Source organism: Oncorhynchus clarkii, chromosome 20 (assembly GCF_045791955.1).
Source record: "Oncorhynchus clarkii lewisi isolate Uvic-CL-2024 chromosome 20, UVic_Ocla_1.0, whole genome shotgun sequence".
NCBI classification, from domain to species: Eukaryota; Metazoa; Chordata; class Actinopteri; order Salmoniformes; family Salmonidae; genus Oncorhynchus; species Oncorhynchus clarkii.
This window is the reverse complement of record NC_092166.1, coordinates 14,141,773-14,162,225: the sequence shown is the minus strand read 5'-3', so window position 1 is coordinate 14,162,225 and position 20,453 is coordinate 14,141,773. Positions and strand designations below refer to the sequence as shown.

The following is a 20,453-nucleotide window of genomic DNA, read 5'->3' as shown; positions in this document are numbered from 1 at the left end:
GTGGCCACTATAACCACAGCAGTTTCTCACAGTTTGGTAGAAAATATGTGGTCGCCTCCTCTGCTCTCTAGTGGTTGGCTAGGCCTAGGTCTAGGTAATGATTCAGTATGGGCTTTCACTATGGCCAAAACTCAATAACATAAGTGTTTGGAGCATTGTAGTGCAACATGAGAAAGTAGGGAAGAAGCTGCCTGTTTTGCACACACATGCAACAGTCATTTGCCTATATTCAGATATGTCATAGCATTAATGCCAATTTAATTATGTAATTGTTAACACCCGTAGAAGAAAATAGCTAGTAGGCTACCCTAACCTTATCCAATTTGTAGTTTGGTTTGTATTTATAGGTTTTATGTGTTTATATATATTTATAAGGCACATGTAGGCTAATGTAGCCTTCTTAGGTCCCCCAAGCATCCTTCTGTACAATTCATTCATTCATTTGGACTGTCTCATCTACTGTCAGTTAGATCTGGTTCAGATGGCTATCAATACTGACCATAAGAACACAACATTGAACTAATAAAGACACGCACTTCAAACGTTTATCTATAATTTTAATCTCTGTACACAAAACGTTTTCAGAATGCAGCATAATACAGTTGAAGGACCTTAGTATAATACGACAGAGAATAATAAATAAATAAAAAGAGCTGATGGAAAATGACACTCTCTAAATGCTGAAGATGGACTAATCATACTGAACAAAGATGCCATCTTGAGCCAGGCCACAAGGCATCCAAGTCTCTTTCCTGCTCAACAACGGGTTCTTTATTTAGTCCAGACCGACCAGCTATCACTTTACCAGTGTCAAGAACAGTCAGCTCAGACATCTTTAGTTCTTAACCATTGAGATTTGACTTTGTCAATAATATTTTGTCTTAAAATAATTTGTTTTTCTGTGGAGTAGCATTTGGGTCACAAAGCAGGGATCGAATTACATACTGACCTTTGGTCGTGTCCTAAAAATCTGTTAATATTTTGAACATATGGGTATCAATATTAGTTAAGCACCCTCATTATTTGAACTCTGCCACAAAAAACACCAAAAGGACTCTTATCTTCCATTTAATTTAAAGTGCAGACAAAAGTAAGGTCATTGCAATCTGTCTGTAAACATTTGGCAAAATCAAGGATCAACCAGTAAAGCTTCAAAACATCAGAATGTTTAAACAGGTGGAATTATGCAACAACAGCTGTACTACATCCATTTGTGTGTATAAATTATTCATACAAGATCTGTGTAGTTGCCGCAATGTTTATACACTGGGAAGCCTAGGAGCTAATTCCTTAGCAACAGCACAAACAGCTATGTGTGTTTAGTATTCTACAAAGCACCACGACTGGCTGAGCGGGGCAACAAACAGAACCCTAGTCATCTTCTGTGATCAAACTGTCACTACCACACATGGTTTATGACTGGGGCCCGGAGTTTTGCCTGAACTCTTAAAACTCAGGACTTTGTATGACTCCCGGTTGGGTTTGGTCCATCTGTAGCCGTGGACAACAACCCTCGTTCTGGAGAGTTAAAGCATATCCAGGCTTTTGTTCCAGCACTAAAACAACCCCGAATCAACCATTTGCCTAGTCATCAAAGGTATTAATCAGTTAAATCAGGTGTGAAAGTGCTGACCTGGAACAAAACCCTGCATGCCTTATTGGTCTCCAGGACCAGGGTTGTTGACCACTGCTCTGAGTTGGTTCTGGCTGTCATGTGACATAGGTGATGATGGGGACAAGTGACTATGGGTTTTATTTGGAGAGGGTTTTCTCTGCCATGTGTCTCTGGAGGCTCTGAGCATGCCTGTGACAAGAGAGAACAACAAATAACAGGTACATTAAAGAATGCATGAAAAATCATCATTAGATTAGATTAGATTGTATTTTAGCGTAGACTTTCCATGGCATTTGACCTCCAGAACTAAGGTTACTACAGAGGCCTAATGGTGGTGCTATTAGTGGTGTTGGTGCGCAAGTGTGTGTGTGTGTGTGTGGGTGTGTGTGTGTGTGTGTGTGTGTGTGTATGTGTGTGTGTGTGTGTGTGTGTGTGTGTGTGTGTGTGTGTGTGTGTGTGTGTATATGTGTGTGTGTGTGTGTGTGTGCTTCTATGTTCACAGTACTGTACAATATGATCTTCACCTGGTCAGGTCCTCTATGTCCACCAGCATGGCGTCCTGCTCCACATGGAGCTCATCTCTCATTAGCAGCAGCTGCACCAGCTCCTCATTCAGGCCTGCAACGTCACCACAACGTTATCTTAACATCCTCATAGCCCCTGGAACAACAGAGTTATGATTGTGGTGATGAAAGGTAGATTGGGTGTGTACCACAGGTGGCTGGGGCCACCTTAATTGGGGAGGACGGGCTCATAGTAATGGCTGGAAAGGAATTCATGGAATAGTATCAAACACATGCATTCTATGGGTTTTAATACCATTCCATATATTCCATTCCAGACATTATTATGAGCCGTCCTCCCCTCACCAGCCTCCGGTGGTGCGTGTGCATACGTACATGTGTGTACTCACTCTGTATCTGCGAGTGCAGGTCGTTGGTGATGACCTGAAGCTGGCCCAGGCTCATGTCCCTCATGTCTGCCCTCCTCAGACTCCTCTTCATCAGACCCTCGCTGATATGGGGCAGGTGGGGCAGCTGCACACAAACAGACATGGGGACAACGTTAGAACATTAACTAGACAAGCAGGGGAACATTAGGTACAGTCATGTTTAGAGAGAAACAAGGCAACATACAGTGCAGCCTTGAGTTTCTCCACATTTTGTTATGTTACAGCCTTATTCTAAATTATTTAATTTAAAAAAAATCCTCAATCTACTATACCCATAATGAAAAAGCAAAACAGTTTTTTGGGGGAATTTTTGCAAAAAAATAAAATAAATAACAGATACATGTATACCTTATTTATGTAAGTATTCAGACCCTTTGCAATGAGACTCGAAATTGAGCTCAGGTGGATCCTGTTTCCATTGATCATCCTTGAGATCATCTTTGAGTTATTTCTACAACTTGATTGGAGTCCACCTGTGGTAAATTCAATTGATTGGACATTATTTTGAAAGGCAAAAAGCAGTCAATATAAGGTCCCACAGTTGACAGTTAATTTCAGAGCAAAAATCAAGACATGAGGTCAGAGACAGTATTGTGTCGAGGCACAGATATGGGGAAGGGTACCAAAAACTTTCTACACCATTGAAAGTCCCCAAGAACCCACTGGCCTCCATCATTCTTAAATGCAAGAAGTTTGGAACCACCAAGATTCTTCCTAGAGCTGGCCACCCGGCCAAACTGAGCAATTCCTCTGTGGAGATGGGTGACCCTTCCAGAAGGACAACCATCTCTGCAGCACTCCACCAATCAGGCTTTTATGGTAGAGTGGCCAGATTGAAGCCCCTCCTCAGTAAAAGGCACATGACAGCCCGCTTGGAGTTTGTAAAAAGGCACTTAAATGACTCTCAGACCATGAGAAACAAGATTCTCTGGTCTGATGAAACCAAGATTCAACTCTTTGGCCTGAATGCCAAGCATCACGTTTGAAGGAAACCTGTCATCATTCCTACAGTGAAGCATGGTGGTGGCAGCATCCTGCTGTGGGGATGTTTTTCAGTGGCAGGGACTGGGAGACTAATCAGGATCAAAGGAAAGATGAACGGAGCAAAGTACAGAGAGATCCTTAATGAAAACCTACTCAGGACCTCAGAATGGGGCGAAGGTTCGCCTTCCAACAGGATAACGACCCTAAGCACACAGCTAAGAAAACGCAGGAGTGGCTTCGGGACAAGTCTCTGAATGTCCTTGAGTGGCCCAGCCAAAGTCTGGACTTGATCCCGATCGAAGATCTCTGGAGAGACCTGAAAATAGATGTGAAGCGACCCTCCCCATCCAACCTGACAGAGCTTGAGAGGATCTGCAGAGAAGAACGGGAGAAACTCTCCAAATGCAGGTGTGCCAAGCTTGTAGCGTCATACCCAAGAAGACTCAAGTCTGTAATCGCTGCAAAAGGTGCTTCAACAAAGTACTGAGTAAAGGGTCTGAATACTTATGTAAATGTGATATTTCAGTGGAAAAAAAAATATATATATATTTTTAAATCGCACAAATTTCTAAAACGTAACAAAATGTGGAAAAAGTGAAGGTGTCTGAATACTTTCCGAATGCACTGTATTTGGGCCTTTGGGGTTAGGGTGATTACAGTGCTTTCAAAAAGTATTCACACCCCAAACTTTTTCCTCATTTTGTGTGTGTTAAAAAGTGGGATTGAAATGGATTTAATTGTATTTTTTTGTTACACACAAAATTCTCTAATGTCAAAGAGCTTTGCACACCTGGATTGCACAATACTTGCACATCATTTTTCACATTATTTAAAATCTTCAAGCTCTGTCAAGTTGGTTGTTGATCATTACTAAACAGCCATTTTCAAGTCTTGCCATAGATTTTCAAACCGATTTAAGTCACAACTGTAACTAGACCACTTGTGTTTTAGGTTATTGTCCTGCTGAAAGGTGAATGTCTCCCAGTGTCTGTTGGAAAGCAGACTGAACCAGGTTTTTCTCTAGGATTTTGCCTGTGGTTAGCAATATTCAATTTCTAAAATACTCCCTAGTCTTTGCTGATGACAAGTATACCCATAACATGATGCAGCCACCAGAATGCTTGAAAATATGAAGAGCGGTACTCAGTGATGTGTTGTGTTGGATTTGCCCCAAACACAATGCTTTGTATTCAGGACATTAAGTCATTTTCTTTGCCACATTTTCTGCAGTTTTACCTTAGTGCCTTATTGCACACAGGATGCATGTTTTTGAATATTTTTTTCCAGTCCAGGTTTCCTTCTTTTCACTCTGTCATTTAGGTTAATGTTGTGGAGTAACTAAAATGTTGTTGTTTCATCCTCATTAAACTCTGTAACTGTTTTAAAGTCACCATTGGCCTCATGGTGAAATCCCTAAGCGGCTTCCTTCCTCTTTGGCAAGGGAGTTAGGAAGGACATCTGTATCTTTGTAGTGACTGTGTGTATTCATACACCATCCAAAGTGTAATAAATAATTTCATCATGATGAAAGATATTCAATGTCTGATTTTTATTTTATGTTTTACTCATCTACCAATAGGTGCCCTTCTTTGCGAGGCATTGGAAAACCTCCTTGGTCTTTGTGGTTGAATCTGTGTTTGAAATTCACTGCTTGACTGAGGGACCTTGCAGATAATTGTATGTGTGGGGTGTGGCGATGAAGTAGTCGTAAAAAAATATGTTAAACACTATTATTGCACACAGTGAGTCCATGCAACTTATTATGTGACTTCTTAAGCACATTTTTACTCCTGAACTTATTTAGGCTTGCCATAATAAAGGGGTTGTATACTTATTGACTCAAGACATTTCAGCTTTTGATTTTTAATGAATTGGTAAATAAATAAATAAAAACATAATTCCATTTGGACTTTATGGGGTATTGTGTGTAGGACAGTGACACAACATCTCAATTTAATCCATTCTAAATTCAGGCTGTAACACAACAAAATGTGGAAAAAGTCAAGGGGTGTGAATAATTTCTGAATGCACTCTATATGCAAATAATTCAATCCTTTCTGTTGTCCTGATCTCAGAGCAGTTTCTTTAGACCGGGGCAACTTAAATGCCATCATCTCACCATTGTTTGTTTAGGTACTGACACACACATCAACAAGTTCAGTAAAACTCCAGTCAGGGGGGAATTCACTCGGTCTGACACACAATGACTGTATGGTCGTATTTACAACTCATTCACCACAATCTTTGGGGCGGGGAAAATATAAAAAATTACATCTAGGTAGCTCCCAATTTCTTAGAAGTGCTAAAGCTTGTTCCAAAAAAGCACTAAGTCGACTACCAAGTTTATTCCAGTAAATTACTAGGTCGACCAGCTGAGGCTAATAAACGCACTGTCCCGCCACGGCTGCCTGTCAGGCCTCTTGCACGCACACTGTCATAGTCACACACACATAGTCACACACACATAGTCACACACACACTGAGGACGGAGGACAATCCAATCCGGATGCCATATCCTAATTATCTTTGTTTGCAATCATAATAAGAGTAACCTGCTTGCTCATAAGTTAATTGCTTGCTCATAAGTTAATTGCTTGCTCATAAGTTAATTGCTTGCTCATACGTTAATTGCTTGCACATACACTACCATTCAGACGTTTGGGGTCACTTAGAAATGTTCTTGTTTTTGAAAGAAAAGCATGTTTTTTGTCCATTAAAATAACATCAAATTGATCAGAAATACAGTGTAGACAATGTTAATGTTGTAAATGACTATTGTAGCTGGAAACTGCTGATTTTTAATGGAATATGTCACGTATACTCCCTCTCTGGCCTCTAGGTCATCAGGGTGCTGATTATCCCGCACACCTGTCCCCATCGTCAAGCGCACCAGCACCTCATGACACTAACCTGGACTCCATCACCTCCTTGATTATCTTCGCTATATCTGTCACTCCCCTTGGTTCTTTCCTCAGGTGTTATTGACTCTGTTTCATGTTGGGGCGTTGTTTGCGTTTTGTGTTTATAGTTTTATTTATTAAAACACTCACTCCCTGTACTTGCTTCCCGACTCCGAGCGTAGAAGGCCAGCAAGGCCAGCATCCCGGAGTCGCCTCTTCACTGTTGATGTTGAGACTGGTGTTTTGCGGATACTATTTAATGAAGTTGCCAGTTGAGGACTTGTGAGGCGTCTGTTTCTCAAACTAGACACTAATGTCCTTGTCCTCTTGCTCAGTTATGCACCGGGGCATCCCACTCCTTCTATTCTGGTTAGAGCCAGTTTGCTCTATTCTGTGAAGGGAGTAGTACACAGCGTTGTACGAGATCTTCAGTTCATTGGCAATTTCTTGCATGGAATAGCCTTCATTTCTCAGAACAAGAATAGACTGACGAGTTTCAGAAGAAACTAGTCTAAAGAAGGCCAGTTTCATTGCTTCTTTAATCAGTACAACAGTTTTCAGCTGTGCTAATATAATTGCAAAAGGGTTTTCTAATTATCAATTAGCCTTTTAAAATGATAAACTTGGATTAGCTAACACAACATGCCATTGGAACACAGGAGTGATGGTTGCTGATAATGGGCCTTTGTACAATAATGTAGATATTCCATTAAAAATCAGCCGTTTCCAGCTACAAGTCATTTACAACATTAACAATGTCTACACTGTATTTCTGATCAATTTGATGTTATTTTAAAGGACAAAAAATGTGCTTTTCTTTCAAAAACAAGGACATTTCTAAGTGACCCCAAACTTTTGAACGGTAGTGTAAGTTCAAATGGTTTGAAGTACAAGTGTTTTTCCATCACCCTGGGCCTCAGATCACACAGGAAAGAGTTCTCAAAGGCCTCAGGAACTCATGACAATCCAATCTGGAACTGGCTGAGACGGCAGAATTTCACTCTCTGTACCAGGAAACATGAAAAAGTCTCATTGTTCTCATTGTTTGACTGAAAGTGGTATCAGTTTCATTTCAACCAACATCTGATCTTGAGAATAATTGGCTTCTTAGCCATTACATTATAGGGCTTTTTAGCAAGTGCTTTTAACACCAACAACTGTAAACGGAAATACCATGCTATTCATTTTGTACTATGCCCTTGCATCTAAGATGTAACTTGATCTCGCATCTTGCATATTTAATGTAAATGCATGTACCCAGAATAATTCTAAATACATATTTTTCTGACATGGGGAAAGATAGAGGTTGTGTCAAAGGGCAGTAGCCTTAATTCTAAGCTATGTCAACACTAGACATGTGTGCCTTAAGCTGCGGCTTAGACCGCTACACCACCCTAGGTATTAAATGTGTTATTCTGACTGCACCATGGCCTCAAGTGTCCTCTCTCTCCAGCCAAGTCAACTTATCAGAAATGACAGGTCTACAACACACACACTGACCAGGTCGGCGACAGGCGAGCGGCGGTGGATCTGGATCTGTCTCTCCACCTCTACCTGCATGCGGGCCATAGGGCGAGCCAACGCCAGGGCCACCCGTGCCTCCTCTTGGAGCCGCCGCTGCACCCGCCAGAAGCCACAATCCTCCAGGGGGTCTGAGTCCTCCTCTCCCGTGTCCCGGTCCGACAGGGATGAACTCTGCTTGCTCTGGATGGACGCACACATACATCACAGTAAGTACACATACACATGCTAGTTATACAGAATCATAGATTGTAATGTAAATACATGCATACTTCATAGTCATCAAACCCAAACACATTGGTGTGTGTGCTCACACACACATTCCACAGTCAATTAGCTTATTTTTCTCCCGTTAAGTCCTGTTATGTCAGGTTCCAAAGTATCAGTTGTGTGAATGAGAACACACGCCACACACACATCTACATCTTTAGCGTGTACCACAGGTGACAGCGGCGTGTCCAGGCTGGTCTCTGTCCTGCTGTCCTCTGCATCGCTGTCCTTGTCACTGTTGCTGTCATTCACAAAACACACCTGCAGATTCACACCGCTTTGAGGCCTGACAGTGAGAGAGAGAGAGGGACAGGAGATAGAAAAGGAGATAGAAAAGGAGAGGGGGAGAGATAGATTGAACAATCAAATCACAGCCTGAAAAAAGGGGAGCAGGAGGGAGAGGCATACAGTTAGATGAAGCAAGGGGGCGAGATAATCGCTCAATTCCAAATGTATCCATATAACCCCACCCCTGATCCATATAACCCTACCCTGATCCATATAACCCCACCCCTGATCCATATAACCCCACCCCTGATCCATATAACCCCACCCCTGATCCATATAACCCTACCCCTGATCCATATAACCCTACCCTTGATCCATATAACCTCTACAAATCCTGGCTGCATTTCATTCACTGTCCTTCGCTAACCTGAGGTCTGACTTTCAAAAAACATGAAAGGTGGAGCTATTGCTTTTACACCAGTAACCCAGTTATAGAGGCGGCAGGTAGCCTAGCTGTGAAGAGCATTGGGCCAGTAACCGAACGTATGATATTTTAGGAATTCCCGAAATGTTGTTGCTAACATTAGCTAGACCAGGAGTTAGGGTTAGTAGTTAGGTTAAAGGGTTAAGGTTAGGGTTAGGGAAACGGTTAGCTAACATGCTAAATAGTTCCAAAGTGGCTAAAAAGTAGTAAGTTGCTAATTAGCTAAACTGCTAAAGTTGTCCATGATGAGATTCGAACACACAGCCTTTGGGTTGCTAGAAGTTCGCTGTATTTACCTTCTGTCTTATGCAACCATACCAACAGTAACATATTATACTAACTTGAGTGTCCCGGATTTTTGTTTACTATGTTACCTTGGGCATTGTGCGGTTTCGTTTGGTAACATCATATATCGTCACAAGCAATAACAAAAAGGTAAATTAAACAACCAGACCCATAAAATGACATAATAATTTCAACCATTGAAATCTCTCAGCCACAGTGATGACGAGTCAAACAGACTCTCAGTCACCTTCAGTAAGCAAGACTTTTCAGTCACCATAACAGTCCATACGTCATTCATTCAAGAAGCTCTCACTAAACAAGATGTGAGAATGTGGTAGAAACCTAGACTCCTTGCTTCAAAGTAGGAATAGGAACCGCACTCAACCCCTAAAAGCCTGTTAGCAATGCTAACATTGGAATTTCCACCTTACAATGTACCGGTAGGTACACTTTGACCTCAATTACGGGTCATGTGACTAGAGAACGTTCAATAGGAACAGTGGACAGAAAGAGGCAACACTTCTTTATTTCCAGTAGCTTTACCACAGACAGATGAGCACTTCCCTAAACTGGACTGAAAAGGGGCGGTCCCCTTTATTTAGGATAAACACCAACCCCTTTTCCAGGAAAATGTGTAGGTGTAGGTACTCAAGTTCACTCGTCAGAGAGACTTGCCGTTTCTGAAGGCATGGCGTAACCTTGTGTGTCTATACTCATAAACCTAGTGTGTGGGTGTAGTTTGCTTTGGGTTTGTGGGTTCAGTGGTGTGAATGCACAGTATTTTAGTGTGTGACATTTGTGTCATTTGAAGTTTGAGTTTATTTTATTTTTTACAGGGACACTGCACATTAATCAACGTTTCAGTAAAAGTGCCGGTTTTAGCCAGCTGGCTAATTTTCAACCACAGTCCCTGGGCAGGTTATTAAGTGACATTGTGCATTTGTTTTTGTGTGTTTGCACTATGCTATGAGCTGATGAGTATTTATGAGTCAGTGTGAGAAGATTACATTGATCAGTGTGTGCATGTGCTGTATGCTTATTACATCTGTATGCTTCCCCGTTCAGCCATTTACAGTCAATGACTCTCATCTTGCCCTTTAGAATGAAGTTCTGGTGTTACTGTTACTGGGTGAAAAACAGAGAAAACAATGTAGCTTTCCGGGAAGCTCTTTCTCTATACATTTTCTTGTCTCCCCCTGTGGGATTTCCTCCGCTTAAATGACTCATTTCAGGGAGGATAAACTAACACTCTGACATGAATATAACATTTTAAAAAGGCATCTGCTGCTTCCAGACAAAGGGCCAATCCCAAACATCCCCCTATCCCTTAGGCCAGTGGTTCTGTTGTTGCCCGGAAGTAACTTGCTCAATGGCTTGGTAATTATAATGAACACAAATATAAAAGCAACATGCAACAATTTTAACGATTTTACTGAGTTACAGTTCATATAAGGAAATCAGTCAATTGAAATAAATTCACTCGGCCCTAATCTATGGATTTCACATAACTGGGCAGTGTCACAGCCATGGGTGGGCCTGGGAGGGCATTTGGGAGCCAGGCCCAGCCAATCAGAATGAGGTTTTCCCCACAAAAGTGCTTTATTACAGACATAAATACTTTTCAGTTTCAACAGCTGTCTGGGTGGCTGGTCTCAGACAACCCCGCAGGTGAAGAAGCCCAATGTGGAGGTCCTAGGATGGCGTGGTTACACGTGGTCTGTGGTTGTGAGGCCAGTTGGACGTACTGCCAAATTCTCTAAAACAACGTTGGAGGCGGCTTATCGTAGAGAAATTAACATCCAATTCTCTGGCAACAGCTCTGTTGGACATTCCTGCAGTCAGCATGCCAATTGCACGCTGCCTCAAAACTTGAGACATCTACGGCATTGTGTTGTGTGACAAAACTACACATTTTAGAGTGCCCTTTTATTGTCCCCAGCACAAGGTGCACCTGTGTATTGATCATGCTGTTTAATCAGCTTCTTGATATGCCACATCTGTCAGGTGGATGGATTATCTTGGCCAAGGAGAAATGCTCACTAACAGGGATGTAAACAAATTTGTGCACACAATTTTAGAGAAATAAGCTTTTGGTATATTTCTGGGAAATTTTATTTCAGCTCATGAAACATGGGAGCAAAACTGTTGTGTTTATATTTTGGTTCTGTGTACTGTGAGCATGCTTTTCCTGTATGTTTATGGATCCTTCATAATATCTGGCATGCTCACGTGAGAGATGTAACACCTGGCTCTGGTCTACTTAGGGAGGGATCGGAATTTACAGCATGGTTACCTGGAGGAAAATGGGCGAGGGTCATCGCTTATTACATTTCAGTCAAGGGGAGGGTTTAGTATTTTGTAATTGTAATTGATGGAATGTCTATATTTCTCAGTGTTTTAGAATTAGTTGCTTATTAGGATATTTATATCGATGTGTGCCCGATGCCGCCCCTCATCTCTGATTCTCTGCTATCATGTGCGCCTATAGGCTATTTAGTGTGGTCTCAATCAAATGATCCATAGCCTATAGGCTACGAAGTGCATGCTCGGAGAAGCACAGAGCAAAGTTGTATTTCTAAGATAGCTGCTAGGATGGTGTAAATAAAACTAGGCTGCATTGGACATTACAACCCTGAGCCCTGGCCTGTTTGCTCTTCCTGATCAAAAAAACGTTTTTCTGTACCTAACCAATGGCTGTGCTTTGTAGGCCTACGATTGCAGTTCAGGAGTAGAGTCAAAGGCTTCTCCCGAAAATAATTGATGATTAGGCCTAGTCTAAAAAAATGTACTCTTGCGTGCAGACTAGTCTAAAGCCTATGTTCTGTTCAGTTTGAGAAGGAGAGGTGAAGATAACTACTTTGATAGCTTGCTACTAACTAAAACTGATTTGAATAAAAACAATATGTTTCTTGCCATTGATGTATTTATCAGAGTTATTCTCTTCACAATTAAGCCAGATTTCAGTAACGTACATTGTGGTGCTGAAACTTGAAGCAGCAGCCGCAGCACAATGAATCCGAAATGGACAGCTCATGGTGCTGAAAGTAGTCAAATTCCAGTAGGCATAATTCATTTAAACTGTCTTAATTTTAGACTTTAGACTTTACTAACGACAAGAGGGCTTTGTGTTGGAGCCTGTTTCTTCCTATTTACGAAATATGAGGTCGGTCTACCTGTTTTACAGATTAAATTAGGCTATAAACTGTTATATCCATAGATTTGTCGGTCAATTCCTCCACCCGCCATACACTCTTTAAATGGCCTTCCTCCTTGTCGGTGAAGGGCTGTAAAGTTAAAGAGCATTTTAAAATGTACAGGCCTACCCCTTGTTAGTTGTGAAGAAAATAAAACAGATCTCATTAGTGCTTTAGCCCGCAATGCTTTATGCTAGAAACAAGCTGTAAAAGACTCCGGTAAGACGTGACTCGGATGCATATGGGGATATTTTGTTTTGTTTCTTTCAGATGCAGAGCTACAACCTTCTATAGCCGAGGAGACAAAAACATGGACTTTGCTTGGGAAGTAGTATAATTATGTCACTATCAATTGATTAAGGTATTCACTTCCTGTACAACAGGCCTGGAGTATGTTTTAACCCAGACAGCTTTTAGGGAAACACTTGTGACCTTCTCTCGTTGGGTTAAGCAACAGAAGAAGAGTAACGTTAGCCAGCAGTTAATGCTTACATTTGTTTCCGTCATGAGGCCTACTCTGTGTGGGGTGGAAAGATAGGCCTCATTTGTTTCCGTCAGTAGGCCTACTCTGTGTGGGGTGGAAAGATAGGCCTCATTTGTTTCCGTCAGTAGGCCTACTCTGTGTGGGGTGGAAAGATAGGCCTCATTTGTTTCCGTCAGTAGGCCTACTCTGTGTGGGGTGGAAAGATAGGCCTCAGTTTTGAAAGTACCATGCTCAGATTCCTAATGACATTTCAGATTAAATTATTTGCAAAAAGGGACAGTTTCGTTGCAAACACGACACACTGATTTGGCATTAAGAAATATGATCAAATGAACACACAGGCCTATCTCTCTGTGCATTCTTAGCCTGTAATTTCGGTAATTTGTGTGGTAATAAAAAAGATTCAGCTAATATGTACATGGCATAGAATTGCATGACATTTTTATAAAAGGCCATTTTTTCTCGGACCTGCAAACATGATGATAGATTCAAGCAATGCTTTTACTATAAAGTAGATATTTCCACCCCTAATCTTGTCCATGGTTTGTCTGCAAACCCAAAACCTTCTGGCCCGCAGTTCTTTGCTCTATCAAAATTCATGCGCTGCCATCTAATGCTTACAGGATAAAGAACAGTTTCTAAAACTGCATATCTAAGGCTCTGGTCTGTCCAAGAAGTGAGGTTAAAAGGTAAGCATGTTCTCTGCTATCCACTTTATGTTTTATTATTATTTTTTGTATAGGGGAGGGTCATTTGTTTTTAAGCTTCAGGGAGGGTTTAGGGAAAATATATTTAGCTGAAGGGAGGGCTATCCATTTCTATTTCAGAGAGGTCTGATTTTCTCCATGTAAACCTTATTATAAATAACGTTCACTCTCTTATTGTCCCCCCTCGTTCGCCAGTGAGATGTTTTGACCAGGGGAAATAAGTAGACCAGAATGGTCCCGCCCCAAAAAGAAAAAATAGGGAGTGGGGTGTATTGATTTCTCTACCCTCTCTGCTCTCTATTCAAGGAGTAGAATGAGGCTACCCCTAGAGACGATGATCAGTTTTTAACAGAAGGAATGCTGATCCTAGACCTGATCCTAGACCTCAGCTAGAAAGTACGTCAAACACTCACTGAGCTCCACAGCATCACACCATCTAGTGGTGGAAAGGATGCAACACAACTGACTCAATATTTTTAGTATGGCGCTATTATCGCATGCTGATACCGCAGCAGCTAAACCTGTCCTAAAACTATGGGCGATCCCATATTTCGTAATAGTACAACACACACTAAATTAAACTCAAAATTCCAAATGAACCTACCTATTTCAGATAAAGAGCACAAGCAAGCAGACAGACACATGCACGCACACTATCTGGTATACTAATGCATTATCACCATCAGACAAACCCACCGGGAGGAAATGCCATTCTTGCTGCAGCTGGTGTAGATGGCTGGCTCCTCGTCGTCATAGAAACTGCCAAAGGCTAGCTTCTGCCTGATGGACTCTCTGTCATTCCTCTGGGCCTAGTGGAGGCATATAGAAGAAAATACAACAATACCACAATAAACCTGAAGTAAAAATCCTGATGATAAAAACAGGTATCAACCCAATGATAAAGATGAAGGATTTTAATTCATTGGCATTTTTAAGAGGCATAGAAAACTAAGATGACTGGACAACATTAAAATATAGCCTACAACATTAAAATATATAGTAGGTGGGCCAATTAAATAAAATGTGAAAACTATAGTCAGTATAACAACGAATAGCACTTAGTATACTATTGCTTAAACCAAGGGAATAGAGAGATGTAGAGTTGGGGTATGGTCATACAAGCACACAAAGAGAAGAGATGGGTGGAGGAATGGAGGGAGGATGAAGAAGAAGGGATGGATGGAGCGTTTTAATGGAGTCTGACTTGCTGGGATGCTAAATCACTGCGGACTCAGTGAGTCGTGGAGAGAAGGGAAAGAGCAACGCAGCCAGGCGGAACACACACACACACAGATAAATGTCCAGTCACCTCGCATTGATTTTATCTCATCTTTCTTTGTCCTCGTCTTTAATATCTTGTGTCATCTTAACTCTCATATACTCTCTCCTCTACTCTTCCTCTCTTTACCTGGTCTGTCCCATCTCCCATGTCTGACTACTTTTTGATCTACCTGTATCTCTATTTTTTTGTTCTTTCTGTTTGTACTCTACACCCACTACATCCAAAGAACATTGTGTCCTGGGCAGGTTGTTTGTGTCATATAGCTTTTAGGTTGACATACAGATCCTTTCTTCATAGAGGCCTGCTTCTGCAACCACACAGATAGAGATCCAAGGGAAACATGACTTTCCTATCCAGATTTTATGTTTACAGTCTGTGACTGCACCCACATCCCTCAGGGCCACTCACAGTTTGGGACATCACACACGTATGCACACATGTATGTTACACACACACACACACACACACACACACACACACACACACACACACACACACACACACACACACACACACACACACACACACACACACACACACACACACACACACAAACACATTTAGACTCTACCCAAACTTCCTCAAGCCCACTTGTAGACTGTGCCACATCAGCTGTGTACACACACACACACACACACACACACACGCACACACGCATAGTGATTAGATGGTGCTGTGATGTAACGTCATAAATCACAGATGGACGCTCCCATTGTAGAAGAAGCAGCCAACACTACACCCCCTCTAGTCTCCTCACACTGGAGACCGAGCCAGCTACTGTCTTACTGGGTAGATAGACCATCTACACACAGCCAGGTACTGTCTTACTGGGTAGATAGACCATCTACACACAGCCAGGTACTGTCTTACTGGGTAGATAGACCATCTACACACAGCCAGGTACTGTCTTACTGGGTAGATAGACCATCTACACACAGCCAGGTACTGTCTTACTGGGTAGATAGACCATCTACACACAGCCAGGTACTGTCTTACTGGGTAGATAGACCATCTACACCACAGCCAGGTACTGTCTTACTGGGTAGATAGACCATCTACACCACAGCCAGGTACTGTCTTACTGGGTAGATAGACCATCTACACACAGCCAGGTACTGTCTTACTGGGTAGCTAGACCATCTACACCACAGCCCATATGAAACATAAACAACACACACTGTATGATGTTTTCGGTATCTTAACTGTAAAAAGCATGGCATTAACATACTCTCAAACAAAGTCTCACGCATTGTACAAAATGTACACACCAAAATGTACACACCACCTAGGCGAAACACTAACATACCTCACACGTACACATACACCTAGCAGCACATACGCAGAAATGCACACCTCCAAACAACGTAAACAGCAGAAATGTACACAGACAGGATGGCAATCCAAAAACTACAGGCTAATTAATATATGTAGTCGGAAATAGACGTGCAATCTTGTAAAATATACGCACGGACACACCCTGGTGTGATACAATCACACACACATAAATACATAACGCACAGATTCATCTAACATACCTATATGAACCTAACATACAGTATTTCAATACATGTAAACACATTATACTACAAGAACATACACACACCATACAAACACACACCTGGTAAACACGTTTCTCCTGGTGCACCATTCTTCAGCACATTGTACAGGCAGCAGCCCTACCCTTCCATACACTGCAGTGAGCCAGACCCAGGAGACCCACTCATATGCCTCAGCTACATGCAGAAGGGAGGAGGAAGAAGAGGGAGAGGGGGAGGGAGCGGGATGGATAGAGGGAGGGGAGAGATTCTGCTCAGCTGATGGAAAGACGTAGGCGCTCTCCACTACTCTCCTCTGATGGAAAGACGTAGGCGCTCTCCACTACTCTCCTCTGATGGAAAGACGTAGGCGCTCTCCACTACTCTCCTCTGATGGAAAGACGTAGGCGCTCTCCACTACTCTCCTCTGATGGAAAGACGTAGGCGCTCTCCACTACTCTCCTCTGATGGAAAGACGTAGGCGCTCTCCACTACTCTCCTCTGATGGAAAGACGTAGGCGCTCTCCACTACTCTCCTCTGATGGAAAGACGTAGGCGCTCTCCACTACTCTCCTCTGATGGAAAGACATAGGTGCTCTCCACTACTCTCCTCTGATGGAAAGACGTAGGCGCTCTCCACTACTCTCCTCTGATGGAAAGACGTAGGCGCTCTCCACTACTCTCCTCTGATGGAAAGACGTAGGCGCTCTCCACTACTCTCCTCTGATGGAAAGACATAGGTGCTCTCCACTACTCTCCTCTGTGTGACTGTTTAGCATGGCTGCTGCTTTCTATACCTGCTATCTGCTCCTCCGTCTCTCTCTTTCTCTGTATCCTCCATTCCCCTTTCTCTTTCTTTCTTACATTTTTTAACATTACAAAACATACACAAGCAAAAGGGCTCACGAGTGGCGCAGTGGTCGAAGGCACTGCATCTCAGTGCAAGAGGTGTCACCACAGTTCCTGGTTCGAATCCAGGCTCTATCACATCTGGCAGTGATTGGGAGTCCCATAGGGGGGCGCACAATTGGCCCAGCGTTGTCCAGGTTTGACCGGGGTAGGCCGTCATTGTAAATAAGAATTTGTTCTTAATTGACTTGCCTAGTTAAAGAAAGATATAAAAAAATACAATTGACATACATCAAACCTACCCAGACCCAGCTGTTTTCACACCTATCTCCTCAAATTGCACCATTTTGTTCCTCTCCGTCGCCCACACCCTTTCAATATTTAGATAATGAAGCATATTATTTGCTAGAGTTACAGTTAAGTATATAGATTTTGTATAAAGAGAATTGACGAGAACAGAATCGTCCAACCCATCGGGTATCTCACTGCACCCTCATACGCCATGTCTTGAAATATAACGACAGACGGATTAAAAGTAGATTTACATTGGAATACTTCTGACAGACAACTTTCTAACTCGGCTCATAACTTTTTGACTTTATAGCATTCCCAGAAGGCCATGGATTATTGAGTCATTGTTAGTTTTACAATTAAGACATGACTCTGCCGTCGTCTCTTCTATAATACATTTTAAACATGAATGCATACTGAACTAAGCTTACGTTTTCTGTTAACTGTAATTTCGTTATTTATGTTCCAATTTTCCCTCTAGATTGTGCCATTATTAGAGATTTTTAAGTCTTGATTCCAATAGTTTATATTTTTTTCTAAGAGATTGTCAGTTACATAGAGGTTTTTATGTATCTTACCTATCATATGAATATCCTTTTCTGACTCAAATCTCTCTGTCTTTCTATACCTCCATCTTTCTATCTCTCCATTCCACCATGGGAACACCGTGATTGATAGAGTGTGACACGGAAAGATGGCATGATGGAGAAATGTGAAGGAAGAAATTCAAGGACATGTTGAGATAGATAAAGAATTAGGATGGGAGTGAATGGAAGACAAACAAAATCAATGGTGGCGAGACCAGGCTAATAGGTGTGTCCAAACTTTGGACTGCTCCTGTATGTTTTTGAGTGTACACTTTGCTTGTTTTCCTCCTGGAGAATTGGTCTTCTTTCTTGACCATCATTCCTCGTGTAGTGAATCATAAGACACATAGAAGGCAAACACGCACGCACGCACGCACGCACGCACGCACGCACGCACGCACGCACACACACACACACACACACACACACACACACACACACACACACACACACACACACACAGAGGCTGCTGTGTCACTATGCAGCAGTGGCTCACTGTGGCTGATTAAACGAATTAACCTATGAGTCATACTCCATCACTTCCCCTCATCTATTAGCGATATACTGTGACTATAAAAGAGTTTTAGAGGAAATACTAGTGGTACATGGTACAATTGAAACCCAGTGACAAGATAAATGTGTCACAACACTCTTTAATGGTACCCCACTTCCTCATGACCTCTGATTGGTCAAAGGATGGATCAGTTTCCAGCTAATTGCTTACTCTATTCTATCACTGGCTGGCTGAGGTATGCTGTGTTATATTCAGTCTGTGTTGGAGTGGAAGGGACTAAAGAAAAACAGTGCCATCAACTGGACAATCCGTTCACACACACACACACACACACACACACACACACACACACACACACACACACACACACACACACACACACACACACACACACACACACACACACACACACACACACACACACACTCTATCTTTCATCACCACCATCATAACACAGAGATAAAGAGAGAGAGAGAGCACTTACAGTAATGTTTAATGATCTGCTTGTTCTCCTTTGACAGTTAGCCTCAGCCACAGGAATGAGAATGTCCTGCAGCTCATCAGCCCAGCTCAGACTGTTAACCATCCTGCCTCTGCCCTTTTCTCTTCTTCCTTCCTCCATCTCCTCACATGCATCTTTGTTGCACTCGCACCACTGCCCTGTGACCTTCTTCCTGTAGCCCTCTTCCTCTACATCCATGTCAAAGTCCTCCATTAAATGACCCTGACTGTGGAAAGAGCCTGGTTCAAGCATGGGGGTGGGGCTGAATTCTTGGTTGGGGCCTGAGGCAGGCCTGGGATAGAGGTCAATTCTTATCTCCATCCTTTCCCCCATTTTCCTGAGAGGAAGAGGATGAAGATGGATAAAGGAGTGCTTTTGGTATGCAAATGTTCTCATTAGGCAACACAGCAAAGGTTTACACTAGGCTCTGATGTCATTTGTGCAACATCATACGTCGCTCACAAATAGGCCCCCATACGTGATTACATCTAATGTGACGTTGAGAGAGCAGCAAAAAGCTGACCGGATCTCCATCTGAACATACTGTATTTAAACATCCTTTCAGAGTGATGGCTCACAGAGTACCGATAGTGTTGCTACGACAGTGTTACTCAAAGACAGAGAACGGTCAGCAAACAATCAAATTACCATGTGAGTATCATGGAGCCATATAATGTAATTCTGACATGCCATCACATATCTATTACCCATGCCAAAAATAACACAAAAAATGGTACTTACAGTCATTGCAGAGACACACTTGCTTCTGAAGAGACTAGTGATCGAAATGCCAACCCACCGAGGGACAGCGATGAGCCGAGAGTGAAACCATTGAGCCGGATGTAAAGACCGCTTCTGGACAATACAGGGAGAGATGTAGTGTGATCGCCCAAGGATATTAGTCATCTCCAGAATCCGTCGTGGATCACTAGAGCCGGAGACTCAAAGCCCTACGGCAACTAACCAGCTGACATTCAAGACTTCCAAGTAAAGATACATGAAGACCAAAACCCCTGATCTATGCTAGACTTTCAAAGACGCTGACACTTCATGTTCCGTAGTTCTTGTGACTCAATTCCAGGGATGACGACACAGCGATGTTCAATTGTCTGTGTGTGTGTTCTGTAGAGTAGATATGAAAATATATAGTGGTGGACAGAATGGGGTGAACGAGAGGGGCCTTCGTGTAGTCAAACAGTATCGTCAGGAGGGAAATGATACGACTGGAGGTGACAATGAAGACAAAGAAGAGACCGGTGTCCTTTCTTC

General features: G+C 42.4%; 1 protein-coding gene across 2 annotated transcripts; it reads right to left on the bottom strand.

Annotated features, from left to right (window-relative positions):
- Window positions 1–544: 544 nt before the first annotated feature.
- On the bottom strand, window positions 545–20,007 carry LOC139377287 (schwannomin-interacting protein 1). Of its 2 annotated transcripts, none has more exons than XM_071120294.1 (7): window positions 19,926–20,007; window positions 14,321–14,433; window positions 8,411–8,528; window positions 7,952–8,155; window positions 2,529–2,652; window positions 2,140–2,233; window positions 545–1,804 (listed from the first exon to the last, which is right to left on the bottom strand). In XM_071120294.1, exons 1-7 carry the CDS (start codon window positions 19,929–19,931, stop codon window positions 1,753–1,755), a joined length of 711 nt encoding a protein of 236 aa, XP_070976395.1. In that variant the 5' UTR covers window positions 19,932–20,007; the 3' UTR covers window positions 545–1,752. The 2 variants fall into 2 exon arrangements, with proteins under 2 accessions (XP_070976395.1, XP_070976394.1); XM_071120293.1 differs by lacking the exon at window positions 19,926–20,007 and adding an exon at window positions 16,525–16,645.
- Window positions 20,008–20,453: the final 446 nt, after the last annotated feature.

What these genes read in the sequence shown, in the direction of transcription:
- LOC139377287 (XM_071120293.1), bottom strand. Translation starts at nt 16,554, where the DNA reads ATGGTGCACCAGGAGAAACGTGTTTACCAG. An exon ending in GCTCGCCTGTCGCCGACCTG is followed by an intron (nt 2,653 to 7,951) that starts GTCAGTGTGTGT and finishes GTTTGTGTGCAG; the next exon opens with CTGCCCCACCTGCCCCATAT. An exon ending in GACATAGAGGACCTGACCAG is followed by an intron (nt 1,805 to 2,139) that starts GTGAAGATCATA and finishes CTCTTGTCACAG; the next exon opens with GCATGCTCAGAGCCTCCAGA.